Source organism: Pleurodeles waltl, chromosome 7 (genome assembly GCF_031143425.1).
Source record: "Pleurodeles waltl isolate 20211129_DDA chromosome 7, aPleWal1.hap1.20221129, whole genome shotgun sequence".
Classification (NCBI taxonomy): domain Eukaryota; kingdom Metazoa; phylum Chordata; class Amphibia; order Caudata; family Salamandridae; genus Pleurodeles; species Pleurodeles waltl.
The window spans coordinates 4,996,808-5,011,349 of record NC_090446.1 but is presented as its reverse complement, the minus strand read 5'-3'; the positions used below and the strand labels follow the sequence as shown (position 1 = coordinate 5,011,349).

At 47.6% G+C, this 14,542-nt stretch overlaps 1 protein-coding gene across 2 annotated transcripts in view; it reads right to left on the bottom strand.

Moving 5' to 3' along the window:
• Positions 1-230: 230 nt before the first annotated feature.
• Positions 231-14,542, bottom strand: part of LOC138303500 (double-stranded RNA-specific adenosine deaminase-like) — a 105,604-nt gene continuing 91,292 nt past the window's right edge. Inside the window, exons 7-8 of one of the 2 annotated variants that reach the window (XM_069242681.1) lie at positions 7,396-7,549; positions 231-623 (exon numbers count right to left, since the gene is read on the bottom strand). In XM_069242681.1, coding sequence (XP_069098782.1) covers positions 7,396-7,549 — 154 coding nt within the window. In that variant the 3' untranslated portion in view covers positions 231-623. The remainder of the gene's footprint in view (positions 624-7,395; positions 7,550-14,542) is intronic. The other variant, XM_069242682.1, reaches the window with a different exon arrangement.

The window sequence follows — 14,542 nt, the reverse complement described above, 5'->3', positions numbered from 1 at the left end:
CATAAAGTTCTATTTTTCCAAGATGGACTTTGGCGTGGAGAGTTGATTTCTGGCATCCCCTAACCAGAGCTGTGTTGAAAATTTTAGAGCATTCCCCAAATCCACAAACAAGAGTCAGATTGTGTCCCAAGCTCTTGAAGAACAGACAGATCCACTGACTTGCTGAAACGATGAAGGCAGCTCCTTTACTTATTTCAATGGACTTTAGAAACTACAAGCACACTCAGTGGTTAGTTCCAAAGAGTTTATTTCTTGAGCTCACTCTTCTGTTGCACAGCAACCACAAGGAGCCGAAATCAAGGGGTTTGATCAAACTAGGCAATTTTTACGATTGAGATTCAATCAGTCAAAAAACAACAAATATAGTTAGAACTCTTTAACTAGCAGTACAAAAAGGATTGTTTGGTATTATGAAGGTACTGGGTTTCTGGGTGTAGTTCGTGTGCATGGCTGCATGTAGCGTGTGATAAAAATGCCTAAACATGGCCCAATGACAGAGTGCAAAAGTAATGATAAATTAATTCAAACTAAACATTTTTATGTATTATTAAAATAAAGATAACGCCATGTCTTCATGATTCCATGCTGTCTCTCTTCTTAGTGATGCAGATCTCCACTTACTGCTAAAAAAAAAGAAAAATAAATGTTTTCTGCATCCTAGATGCTAAATATTAACATTACATATAATTTATCTTCACTAAATGTTCAAAATAAAACATTTACCCAAGTCTGCAGTGGAAATTCTGCTTCTGGTTAATACCTCCCTCAATACATATACAGCTTGCAAAATATACTGTTTTTTGTGTATGACGCATTTCATAATTCATCCAACTGCAGGAACTAGCTTTCCTCGTAAATGAGAATTAAATTTACCCAAAAACATCATGCTGGTTTCCTTTTTTGTGTTGTATTTTTTTATTGAAGAAATGTAACAGTATGGGGATATAGAGCACATTATACCGCCGCTCTTTACAGAAACAACACAGGCAGCCATCAGCTGCTGTTCCAAAACAGAAGGGAAAGAAAAGAAAGAAAGAAAAGGAAGACGGGAGGAGGGGTACATGGGGGAAGAATGAAAGTACCTGAGAGGGGCAGCGGTACGTGGAGAAATGGTACTATGAAATGCAGTAGGGGCAGGGACTCAACTGCAGGTGGTCCCTGGATGAGACCTACAGCCGATGGCCAGGGGGAGCTGGACACCCCACCTAACGTGCCAAACTCCAGAGGAATCATGAGAAGGGAGTGGGGGCAAAGAGTGGATATGGGGCACCTAGGTCAGGGCAGAGTGATGACACGGAGGGTAGGGCAGCACGGTATGTTGAGACATCGAGCAGTAGTCCGTCAGGTGCCAGGTTTGAGTAACGCGTCTTGGAGGAGAGGGAGTGTTGAGACATCGAGCAGTAGTCCGTCAGGTGCCAGGTTTGAGTAACGCGTCTTGGAGGAGAGGGAGTGTTGAGACATCGAGCAGTAGTCCGTCAGGTGCCAGGTTCGAGTAATGCGTCTTGGAGGAGAGGGAGTGTTGAGACATCGAGCAGTAGTCCGTCAGGTGCCAGGTTCGAGCAACGCGTCTTGGAGGAGAGGGAGTGTTGAGACATTGAGCAGTAGTCCGTCAGGTGCCAGGTTCGAGTAATGCGTCTTGGAGGAGAGGGAGTGTTGAGACATCGAGCAGTAGTCCGTCAGGTGCCAGGTTCGAGTAATGCGTCTTGGAGGAGAGGGAGTGTTGAGACATCGAGCAGTAGTCCGTCAGGTGCCAGGTTCGAGTAATGCGTCTTGGAGGAGAGGGAGTGTTGAGACATCGAGCAGTAGTCCGTCAGGTGCCAGGTTCGAGCAACGCGTCTTGGAGGAGAGGGAGTGTTGAGACATCGAGCAGTAGTCAGTCAGGTGCCAGGTTTGAGTAATGCGTCTTGGAGGAGAGGGAGTGTTGAGACATCGAGCAGTAGTCTGTCAGGTGCCAGGTTCAAGTAACATGTCTTGGAGGAGAGGGAGTGTTGAGACATCGAGCAGTAGTCTGTCAGGTGCCAGGTTCAAGTAACATGTCTTGGAGGAGAGGGAGTGTTGAGACATCGAGCAGTAGTCTGTCAAGTGCCAGGTTCAAGTAACGTGTCTTGGAGGAGAGGCAGATGGGAGTAGGAGCATGGGGCTGAGAAGGAGCCCGTCTAAAAGGGCTGTGGTGCTGGGGTGAGAGGGAACGATGGGTAACAGAATACTATCGGGAGGGGGAGAGTAGAACAGAATGAAGTAGAGTAGAAGCGAGTAGAGTGGAATAAAGTGAAGCAGGTTAAAGTGTTGTAAAGTAAGGCAAGCGAGAGTGGAGTACAGTAGAGGGTATTGGAGTAGAGTAGGGTATGGTAAGGTAGTGTAGGGTACCCTGCGCCCGACAGTCTGGAGGGAGAAGAAGAGGAATGAGTGGTGGGGAGGGGAATAGGAATAGAGGGGGCAGAGCAGAGGAGGACCACAGGAGTACGTACCAAGAGATGGGGTAGGGCGAGGGGAGTGGAGGAAGTGGAGGGGGGGAGAAGGCACCCATGACATTAGCAACAACAGTTGGCATTGGAATGAGAGGGCGAGGAGCACTCTATGAATCACCGAGAAGTAAGGGCACCCATGTCTGTAAGAACAGAGCAGTCTATCTTGTAATTGATAGATGTCGTGTTCATGGGCAGCGGTCCAAACCATCGCCACCGTCCACTCCTCCGGAGTAGGGGGATCTCCAATGGAGGAGGATGCAAATGTTGGCTGTCGCAAGAGAAATATGTAATAGGCGGCGCTGCGGTCAGGACAGGTCGGGGAGACCACCCATATTATAGAGCAGTATAGAAGAGGAAGAGAGTGGCTGCCGAAGGTCCTTAGAAGCTCTGAGAGTAGAGCTCACCACCTCCCAGAGGGGTCGACGGTCACAGAGGATGTGGGTCATATCACACCAGGTCTCCGCATAGCACCAGCATTTCACATGGGGTAGGAGACCCATTCTGCACAGTTTTGCAGGGGTCCAGTACCAATCGTGAATTATTTTAAAGAGACAAAACTTCAGGCAGGCTTCCTGGGTTCCCCTGTCCAGAGCCATTATGATGTCTGGCCAGTCTTCCTCTTCCAGCTCCACCTGGAGAGTAAGTTGTCAAGGAGGGGCTGAGACTAAAGATGATGTGTGAGCATGTCATAAAGGTCCGACATCACGCCCTTGAACCAGACCCACATCCTAAGATAAGACAGTACAAGGGAGGCCTGGAGGACCCAGGGGGTTGGCTCCCATGGTGCATCTCAGACAGTGTTCGAGTTGCAGGTACCTTCAAGCCTGACATGATTGGAGGCGAAATTCCTCTTGCAGGGTCGCAAATGATTTAATTATACCATTTTTAACAATCTGGTCGAGGCTTTCATTACCGGTTGCACTACACTGCACCCAATAGAAGGTACCTCCGCCAATGTATAAGCCAGCATCTCCCCATAAAGGGGCCCGCTTTTGGAGACATGGATGTACACCGAGGGGCCGGGTGAGTCATGTCCATGACCTGGACTGACAAATCATCAAAGAAGAGATGCAGATCTTCCGGGTCATAGAAGTTTTTTTTCTGACTGGCTGTTTTTGGTGATCCACATGCACGTGGGTTCAAACAGACCATATTTTACTTCCATTTGGCAAAGGCAAGGACGGAGTGACAAGAATGCCTTGCGGCGGTCATTGGTTTCCTTTGAAAAGTCAGTGCTGATGCGGATCTCATAGCATTCAGTTCAGAATAGACCATGGGAGCGGGCCGCCATAAGGAGTTGATGGATCTATCCGTGGAGCAGGAGACAGGCAATTATTGGATGGGGTGGGATGAGACGTCCGGCAGCTTTGGGCCCAGGCGGTGTGCCTTCTGGGACACCAACTGCGGGTGGAGGGGGGATCCCGAAAGATCCAGGGAGGGATATTCACAAGGAAAGCTTGGATGTCCAACCTCTCTGTATTTTCCAGGAAACCAAAAAAAATGGACCTAGTGTCGGCACCTTGTGTCTTCCAGGTCAATGAGCTTGTTGCAAAGGAAGAGAAGTTCTTGATCTCGCTCCGGCATAGTGATAAGATGGTCCTCCATTGCTGTTACACACTGCTCCAACCCCATCACCCGGGACTGAAAGCTCGCAATGTTCAGACGGATTTAGTCTCAGCCGCCAGTGTAGAAATAGTTGACTCCATCCCTTCCAGCCTGCGACCCACATGCGCTCCATGGTGGTATCCTGCGCTGGGCACACTACGGAGTTGGGCAAGTCTGGCAGCTGTAGCCCTTTTACGGAGGTCATCGGGCGTGAGTGCTGGAGGGCTTCAGAGACGAGGAGCTGCCGTGCAGGCCTGCCAGAAGATTTACCGGCTGATTTGCCGCGGAGCATCCCCAGTCTGGGCTCCCAGGGTCGAAGCAGTGGAGCTTGGTGTTGAGGGCCCGTGATCCTAGTGGGTGTACAGGTTACAACAGATGAAAGGGGAGGGGTGGGGGACCCCCTAGTCGCAGCATTAGTGGAAGTCGGCCCACTGAAAATCCAGTCTCTGACCAGGGCTTGGTCCTGTCCTATTCCGCACAGCAACCCGGTTGGGGGCTAAGGACAGCGTCTGAGACTGGGGGTGTCGTGGCCTCCCCGCCCTCACGCCGAGGAAAGGTGATAAGGTTGCCCCGATTGCCTCTCGCTCAACGCCCAGTTGTCACTGCTCCCAGAACAGAGGAAATGGAAATGCCTCAGTTGGCCCTGGGTCCCCAGCCCAAAGGATGTACTCTCTCTAGCAACCCCTCTACAGTCCAGGCAAGAGTGGGTGATACGCGGACAAGTGGTCAGCTCGTGGTGTATCTGGTCCATGTGGCGCGACGAAGAGACAGGGCCCAAACCACCCCCAGTTAAGTCAATGGTGATGGCGGTCGACTGTACTTCTATGGGCTCCACATGCATTGAGGGGTTCGCATGATTATGGTTCGTAGGCCACCATGACCCCGGTAGGAAGCAATCAGTGCTGAGAAAGGGGGGGGGGGGGGCGGGCTACCTGGGGAGAGTAATGCTGGGCCTCAGTGGGGGTGTAGAAAAGCGATGTAGGCTCTGAGGACTGCGGCCAGGGTTGATGGCTAACTGCACCTCAAAGGCTCTAGGCCAGTGGTTCCCAACCTTCTGACTTCTGTGGACCCCCACTTTATCATTATTGGAACCCGGGAACCCCCACTGAATCATTATTGGAATTCGGGGACCCCCCCCCACTGAGACATTACTGTAAACTTGGGACCTAATCTGTTAACATTATTTAATTTTCTAAGAAGTCGCGGACCCCCTGAGGAGGCTTCGCGGACCCCCAGGGGTCCCCGGACCACAGGTTGGGAACCACTGCTCTAGGCACCTGACCCTGTTGCGTCCAGTGGTTCAAGGCCCCGAACACCAATATCCTCCAGTGTGCTGCACAGGGAGGGGTGTGTGTTCAAATTAGAGCCCCTAGGATGTCCGCTACCTTGGCTCTAGAGGGGGCTGTCGGCTCCGTGGCAGGCCCCCTGCATGTATGTAGCTGGAGACTCTCGGCAGGTCGCACCTCAGCCGAGACGCTCGGCTGCATCTCACTCGGGAGGCTAGGCCCCCCTCTCGCATCAGCAGGATACTGCAGACACTGGCGGCAGGGGGCCCTGCCGTCCAGCAAGAGCATGTCGGCAGCGCAGTCCCCGAGGACACAGATGGCGGCCCTCATAGCCTGTGATTGGTTGAGGCTTTCCTTAACTAAATACTACACTAGTCTGTGGCTAAGCAGCAGCCATCATGTACTGAAAAACAACATTTTGTATTTAATCAGTGGTCTTCTAGTATGTGTATTTTGGCGGCCTCTCTACTATCCAAAATAAACAATAACATTCCTGTCTGCATGAGAGGGAATGCAATCTGCAGGCAGAGTGGCCCTGCTGGAAGATGGAGAAAGAGGCCTAAAGACATACAATGTAGGAGCTATATGCTACAAGATGTACACACCTAACATGGATCATTAGGTGCTGAAATGTTCACAGGCATGAGATTGGCCACATAAAACTGGTAAACTGCCAAAAAATGGTAAAAAATAAAATAAAAAAAAACAATACAAAACTCTGGGCTCGTTTACATAAAAAGATCAGAACCTACAGAGCAACTGTCAGCACAAGGCACAAAGGGATGTGGAAGAGGCAGTCCCCTTTATGGGAGGTTTCTTTTCTCCAGATTTCCAGTTTTATCTGCTTATCTGGCTGCATCCGACTTCAATTTGTTTCTGTTTTGTCTTTTTAACCCTAGGCAGCATAGCTTTGTGGCACAAAGTTGTTTTTTATATTTATCATTTTAATTGGAAAACAAAATAGGAAAATGTTTCCAAACACAGCCTATGACGGGCTTTTATTAGTACATTACAGATTGTCCCCATTTTAAAGGGTACTTGTGATTGTCCCAGTGCCGCGACACGCAGATAGGAATAGTTCAATGTGTATGACGATGAATAACAGCCCTAGACACAGGAGGAATACACAGAGCCCTGGGTGGAGGCAAACAGCCAGTCCGTGCTGCCTTCTTCATGTGAGGAGGCAGTCAGTGAAACAGACAGAGCTACTGTGCACGCTGGGAGGAAGACGCAGAGCAGGGGATGTCAGTAATGACAAAGGGCTGGAGTCAGGGCTGCACCTTCAGTAATGACAGACAAAGGGCTGGAGTCAGGACTGAGCCTCCAGTAATGACAGACAAAGGGCTGGAGTCAGGACTGAGCCTCCAGTAATGACAGACAAAGGGCTGGAGTCAGGGCTGCGCCTTCAGTAATGACAAAGGGCTGGGGTCAGGGCTGCGCCTTCAGTAATGACAAAGGGCTGGGGTCAGAGCTGCGCTTTCAGTAATGACAGACAAAGGGCTGGCGTCAGGGCTGCGCTTTCAGTAATGACAAAGGGCTGGAGTCAGGGCTGTGCCTTCAGTAATGACAGACAAAGGGCTGGAGTCAGGGCTGCACCTTCAGTAATGACAGACAAAGGGCTGGGTTCAGGGCTGAGCCTCCAGTAATGACAGACAAAGGGCTGGAGTCAGCGCTGCGCCTTCAGTAATGACAAAGGGCTGGGGTCAGGGCTGCGCCTTCAGTAATGACAGACAAAGGGCTGGAGTCAGGGCTGCGCCTTCAGTAATGACAAAGGGCTGGAGTCAGGGCTGCGCCTTCAGTAATGACAGACAAAGGGCTGGAGTCAGGGCTGCACCTTCAGTAATGACAGACAAAGGGCTGGAGTCAGGGCTGCGCCTTCGGTAATATCCAAAAGTTCGGAAGGCACGATTGCACCTTCAGTAATGACAGACACATGACTGAGGAGGCACAGCTACACCTTCAGTATTGAAATGGAGAAGCAGGGCTGCACCTCCAGTAATAGCTAGGAAAGACAATGGTTGACAGGGCTCCGTTACCTATCGGGTGTATTCTCTGGAATCTTTTGCTTTCTCTGCCTCTTTGATAAGCACACGCAGAGCTGCTTTAGCGGAATCCTCTTTCGCCTTGTTTCTGCTGTGAGCACAGGCAGCCGGAAACCAGCGAGAGCCCACCTTCGTTTGAATGACATACCTAGAAAGGAGGGAAAATGAAGCAAAGATTGTCAGCTACTGAAACAGTGGATTGCTGTAAGGCCTGTGGCACTGTTAGATCTGCTGGGGCCAACACACAGAATTCAACATAGGAAGACCTCAGTCCACTAAGTATTGAATGCTGAAAGAATCCTTAGCGAGGCTGACATAATGCGCATGTCACTGCTTTCTTTATAAAAGTATTTATTGAAGATTACAACACTTATCCTTAATATAAGGAAACTATATTAAATATATATTTACAAGTGATTGAATTCTGCATAACCCATTACATGGTGATTAAAGCACACACTCACTCAAAATTAACCAAGCAGTACAAAAACAAATAATTCAGAAAACCAAGTCACACGCTTTTAAAAATAATGTGCAGAGTCGCAAAATAGCCAATGGGATCCCATATGGAGAAGCATCAGTCGGCCATAAAGATTCTCTAAGCTCAGGTCATTTAGTTTGAAGGTTCATTTACAAAATTACTGTGGAATAATACTGTTCAAAACAATTTCTTGAACAATCCTCATTTAAAACTTCCTCCACCAAGGACGTGACAACACTGGACAATATACGGTCGCATGTGGCATCGGTGGCCGCTTCTCTGCATCGTACCAATTCAAGGTAGGAACTTTACTTTGGTATCTACAAGAGGAGGCCCCTGACTACTATGGTGCCGAACCATGAACCTTTGCAGAGGTTCACAACACAGACATTGGCGCCATCCCTGGCGCAATTTTTAGTGCTGCGTCGACCCTCGAAGTTAGCAGACAGAGAACCCTTTTTTTTTTTTAGAGTAAGGTAAGCTAGATACTTCGTCACAAACGTGGTGATGTCCATTATAGTCTATGGCGTGTGTAATATGGCGGACAAGATATTAGTTGTATTTTCATGGTGTTTCCCAACTGACAAACTCGAAAAAAGGCCCATATTTTCTGTGGCAAGAAAAAAGGTTCAAACCTGATTCCAGAACTAGCACCTGGCCCTCCAGAGGACAGAGAATCACTTGAAAAGAGGCGATTTTTGGATCAGAGACTATTTGCGCAAAGATTGGTGACTCTTTGGCTGATAATGGCCTTCCTCCATATCACCTAGATGCTGGTCTTTACCTAGTTCTACAAACCACCAGCGGTCTCAATCCATCCTTACAGCGCAACATTTGTTCCCCTTCTGGGACTCCTGTTGATGAGGTCTATTCTTTATGTCTGTGGTACGGAAGGCAGTGGAACATATCAGTGCAGATACAAACTCCATGCACACATCCAATCAATCTCATAGTCCAATACAATTCATCATAAAAAACAACATTTCAACTTTATTCAAAATTTCTCCATACATTGCATGATGTTTAGCACACGTGTAGGGGACAGAGATGAAACTTTGGATTTTGACAGTGGGACCTGCTTTAAAGGTCCAGCTGTCAAAACCCAAAGTGTTTGCTGTGGCTTGGCTGAAGTGCTGCACCCAAGCCACAGCAAACAGCTATGTCCCTGATTTGGGTAACCCGCGACATAGCAAGAGTTGGCTCTAGGGGGTGGCGGTCGCCAGGGCTATCAGAGGCTCCTCGAGGCGGGTCACGCGTCCCTCCTACAATGTTTACATAGCCTCAGGGAGGTGGTAGGTCTCTGGGGTAAGGGGTCCCCTCCAAAAATATAGTCTCACCCCGGGATGGTGGTGGGCCCCAAGAGATGGTGGGCCCCAAGAGATGGGGTCCCCGGAGCCAGAATCAGCCTAATTTTAAAAAAAATGTTACGGCCGGGCACTGGGGATGGGGTCCCAGGGGCAGAGATTGGCCGGGTGAGGGGGGCGCTGCATGGAGCTCCTCCTCTCCTCCTCCTATTTTTTTTTTTTTTTTTTAAGCAGTCCAGGCCCCGTGGGATGGGGCCGAAATCAGCCAGAGGAGGAGGAGGCCACGTGGCCCCCCCCTCCTCCAATTAATGAAGGCCAGGGCCGCAGGGATTGGGGTCCCTGGAGCCGAGATCTGCTCAGGTAAGGGAGCCGTGCACCCCTCCTCCCTCCCCCCTTCCCCAATGAATTATAGTCGGACCAGGGATGGGGTCCCCAGGGATGAAATCGGCCAGAGGAAGGGGGCACGCAGGCCTAATTCCCCCACACTGGCTATTCACCTGACTAGGTAGCACTTACTAGCTAAGCAGTAGAAAGTGCTCCCTCACACAGGCCCTCACATACCCACTGTCACACCCAGACATTCTCACAGCCACTGTCACACCTAGAGATACCCTCTCACACCCAGAGAGACAAGCGCAGGGGACAAATCCCACCGCGCAGCATGGCCAAACGCTGTGCGCAGCGTGGGGTTGGGTGGTTAGGGGAGGTTGGCCGCAGGGACTGGGGGAGGGGGGCGAGTCAAGGCCCTGCAGCCAACCTCTGCTGTGCACGGTCAAAGACCGTGTGCGGCAGTGGTTGGATTAATGTAAACTAATGAAAATTACGTTAAAAAAAACATAGAAATTCACTAAAAAAAACAAAGGTTACAGAGGTGTTATAGTTAGGCAACAGAACTAAAAATACCCTAGAAATTCACTTAAAAAAAACAAAGGTTACAGGGACGTTAAAGCCAGGTTCTGAATTTACTTGTACAAAACCAGAGAAATTCGGCAATTATAGTTACTTATTAAAAGTAACTAAAACTCGCCGCATAAGTTAACTATAACTTGTGCCCTCGCCATGCACTGCTAGTTATCACAGGTTTTAAATGACAACTTTTCTAATGTGAATAAAAATGTCAATGAAACATTAGAAGTCAAATTACTGAAGCTAAAACTGCACGGCGAGGGCCAAGTTATAGCAACGTTGGATAACACTGTCATTGCTGAATTTTTCTGGTTTTGTGCAAGTAAATTCATTGATTTTTACATGAATATACACACACGTTTTCAGGACCTGGCCCCACATCCCAGGGTACCTAGCAGGGAGTCCTTTTCTTTGAGGTCCTGAGTCAGTGTGTGCGAAGGTTTATTGTTTTATTTTTTAGAAGCAATGCAAGAGACTGATACAAAATCCAATGGAAAAAAGGTCTTAGAATACAAAATCTAAAGGAAAAGAATACAAAAAGGGACAGGGAAACCAAGGTTTGTCAGATTCCCCCCCAAACATTAAAGAATCTTATCTGGGTACAGGCTGTGCACCAGTTCTCTAAAGTGAAGTAAAAGCGAGTAGTTCTGAGGGTCATTTACCAGCATCTGCCGTTGGGGCGCAGTCTGCAGGGGTCGGAGTCCTTTGACAATAAGCATTGTATTCACCTTTATACAGGATATACTGAAGTAGAAGAGGTATCTCAAGAGGATTTCAAGTTCGTACACTGAGCAGTGACTGGCACCTGGGACATACACCACCCTTACTAGTATGATCATACCATGTCAAGATTTTATCAGGTCTCACATAAAAATCAAATAATAGCCGGCGTTGATGTAGTCTACACTCGGACATGGTTGAGGTACTACGTATCCGGAGCAGACGCTCTGCAAATAAATATTGGTTGATCTCACAAGACAGCCAACAGGATCCCTTTGTAGCCCACTGTACATTTCCCTCCTCTAATGGATTTTCACAAAGTGAAAATAGTTTGAAAACTTTTGTAAGAGTCCGCATAACTAATAGCAACTTAATATCAGGAAGAGTTTGGGAGCTCACCTCCGACACACCAAGAAGGAAAACACGATTATGAAGATATAGAAAAAACAGAATGCTGGGGAATCTCAAATTCTATAGGCACTTGTGTAAATGATTTGAGGATTCTATTATAGGATAACTGGTGTAAAAACTAAAGGTTTGGTTTATACCATACAGAATGCCTAGAAACCTTAAATGAATCTGAAAGTAATGAATTATTCCAGACTGGGTATAACCACTTGGTTTCAGAATCTTACGCTGCATGCAGATGTCACGCCAAATACAGCAAATACCTAGTACGACCTGAAACATAACCTTTATGAGCTGTCGAGAGTGGTCAGCACTGCCAAGTAAGATAAGGCAGGGAAGGAAACTGAAATCAACATCAATAAATATAGAAAGATTAGAGCCTGTTGCATTAGTTTAACCTAGAGGCCCAGTAGTACGCCTGGAAGTTAGGAAGCACTCAGCCCCCTTTAACCAGCGGCACCTGTAGAAACGAAGAGCGCGACGAGCGGTCATGAGAGACCAAATAAATGCCGTTACAGCAGCATCTAGGCTTTTCAAGAAACAATGAGCGGCTCAGAAAACAAATCACCTTTTGGAGGAGAATCATCTTCACCATATCAAACAAATGTAAGAGGGATGTGATTCCACTTACTGAAAAGATGGGGTTGCTTCTTCAAGTACCAGTGTGATAGTAAAAACCCTAAGCTCTATGGACCATACACCCAGATACTGGAATGAATGAGTGACTCTAGAATCTTGAAAAATATCCAGCCTGAGGCATAAAATCTAAGGCTTACATGTGTTTCGTTAGCATCCCACGTGGGAACCAAACACTTGAGCAAATACGCCTACCTCTGGAAGAGCTGAGGTGGGTCTGTAGTTGTAACCAGCACATCGTCTGTTAGGCCAAACATTTCTTTCCCCACCTAGGAGGCGAAGAGGTGGAATGAGATTGCTTTCCATAACGGAGCAAAAGAAAGCTCCACATATAGACGTAAAGTTATGTAGATAATGGGCAACCTTGTTGAGTGCCCTGGGAGATTTCAAATGTGGCCAAGAGAGGGCCATGGACTGTGGCTGGGGAGCTGATACGGAAGTCAAACCTGATTTAGAAATCCTTTGCTGGTAAAAACTGCCATTTCACTGAGCTAACGCTTTTCCTGCATCAGTAGCAATCAAGGTGCTAGGCTGATGTACTGCCTCCAATCTACCCATTAAGGAAGCAATAGTGTTGTTGTGCCTGGCTAACAGTTTAGTGGTCAGGGACTAAGCTGTGCTGCCAGGGTGCCATGGTGAAACAAGGGCTGCGGTTAACCAAGCAAGACGGTTGGCTCTAGAAGGATCAAAGCTTTAGATGATCAGCAAATAATGACATTAGACGACATGAGCCTGGAGTCTGCCCGTGTTCAAGTTTTTTCAAAGAAGCACAAACACTCAGATTCCGATAATTCTTACTCTGCCAATCCTAACGATACAGATGATAATACAGGGGATCTAAACCTGCCGCAGGCCCCAGACAATGTTCCCTCATCTCCGTCTGAGGCTCTCCCGGATTCAGTGGGCTCCCTATATTTTGGGCCAGATATAATTACTCACCCCGGATCAGGCAAATGGACCCCTTCAGCTCCCACTGCTGCCTTCCTTGCTCACTGGATTCGTAAGCCTATTGAAAAAGCAATCTGCAGTAAAGTGAGTGCAGAGCATCCCAGACCTATTCTCCCTCATAAATTGTCAGCTACTCCGGACTCTGACCCAGCTATGGTCGCCTTCCTTTCTAAAAACAAAAAAAGAAAAAGGCGAAGATCCCCAAAAAAGGAATCGATAAAGCTTCATAGACACTGGCAGGATAAATTATTAGACATCCTGGGTCTTTTGACTCAAATTTTAGCAATACCAGAAGATGCTGCGCTTACAGGCACACCCGTCAATTTGCATCTTCTCAGAGGAAGGAGCCAGCGTGATATCTGTCTCTTGGGCAATGCCAATGCTGCTCTATCAGTGGAGAGGAGGAAAACTATCCTCATGAGAATAGACCCTAAGCTGACGGACATGTCACAGAAGGAACTTGGTTCTAAAGCTGAAGGTCATCTCTTTGGTGATCACTACGTACAAATCTTCACCTTTCTGGACAAGGTTCCTCGCCTCGCCCACTGAAGTTCAGTTCCCAAGAAACCGATCTAATATCTCACAAAGTTCTAGATTTGCTATCCAAGGGAGCAATAGAAGAAGTCCCATCCCATTACTAGGGGTTCCTCAGCAACCTCTTCCTAGAAAAGAAAGCAGAAGGAGGGTTTCGACCAGTAATAAAAACCCAGATCCCTGCACAGTTTTGTTTTGTACAGACATTTCAAAATGGAGACGATACACTGTCTAAGAAACACCCTTCAGCAGAACTATTGAATGACCAAAATAGATCAAGGATACTTATCTGTCCGTTCCCATTCATCATTTTCATTCTCGTTACCTATAATTCTTTTGGCAAGGATGCAAGTTGCATTCCTCTCGTTACCTTTCGGCCTGTCTTCGGCACCCTACTGTTTCTCCAAACTCCTGAAACCAGTAGTAGCCTGGTTACATCTTCATGGGGTACGATTCAATAAATACATGGGCGATATGTTAATAACGGCCAAGTCCAGGAAATTACCACAAACACAAACTGTGAGCAGTATCTCTTCTCCTGAATATACGGTTTGAAATAAATCAAAATAAATCAATTCTAATTCCATCCCAGACAATTCAGTTCTTAGGTTTCCTAATAGATTCCAAGAAATCAGCTCCCTTTCTTCCTCTAAAGAAGATCAAAGTAATCAAGAACGAGATTTTGTTCTATTCTCAAGCAAAACAAACTTTCAGCATCCATTCAAGCAATTTTTCCTGATCCTCTTCATTATCGAGTGCTCCAACACCTCAAGGCTTGCAATCATCAAAGGGAGCTCCGTTACTCAGCGTTATTTTCCCTTTCCGCAGAGGCACAGCAGGAGTTGGAGTGGTGGCTCTCCCAGATGGAGGCCTGCAATGGAAGAACCATTCTTGACCAAGTCCCAGATATCATGTCCGACACCAACAGATCAGGTTGGGGAGCACGATGTGGAAACTGAACAGGAGGGAAATGGTCCCCAGAAGAAATGCAATATCATATAAACTGCTTAAAGCTGCTTGCAGGTTTCTTTGCTGTACAAAGCCTAGCTCCGTCAAAATCAAATTGTTGTATTCCTCAGCGGATGGACAACGTCTCCGCGGTATGTTACATAAACAAACTGGGCGGAGTGAACTATGGGTCTGTCAGATCTTGCAAAAGATTTTTGGCACTATTGCCTAGAAGGAGGAATTAGATTCCAGGACT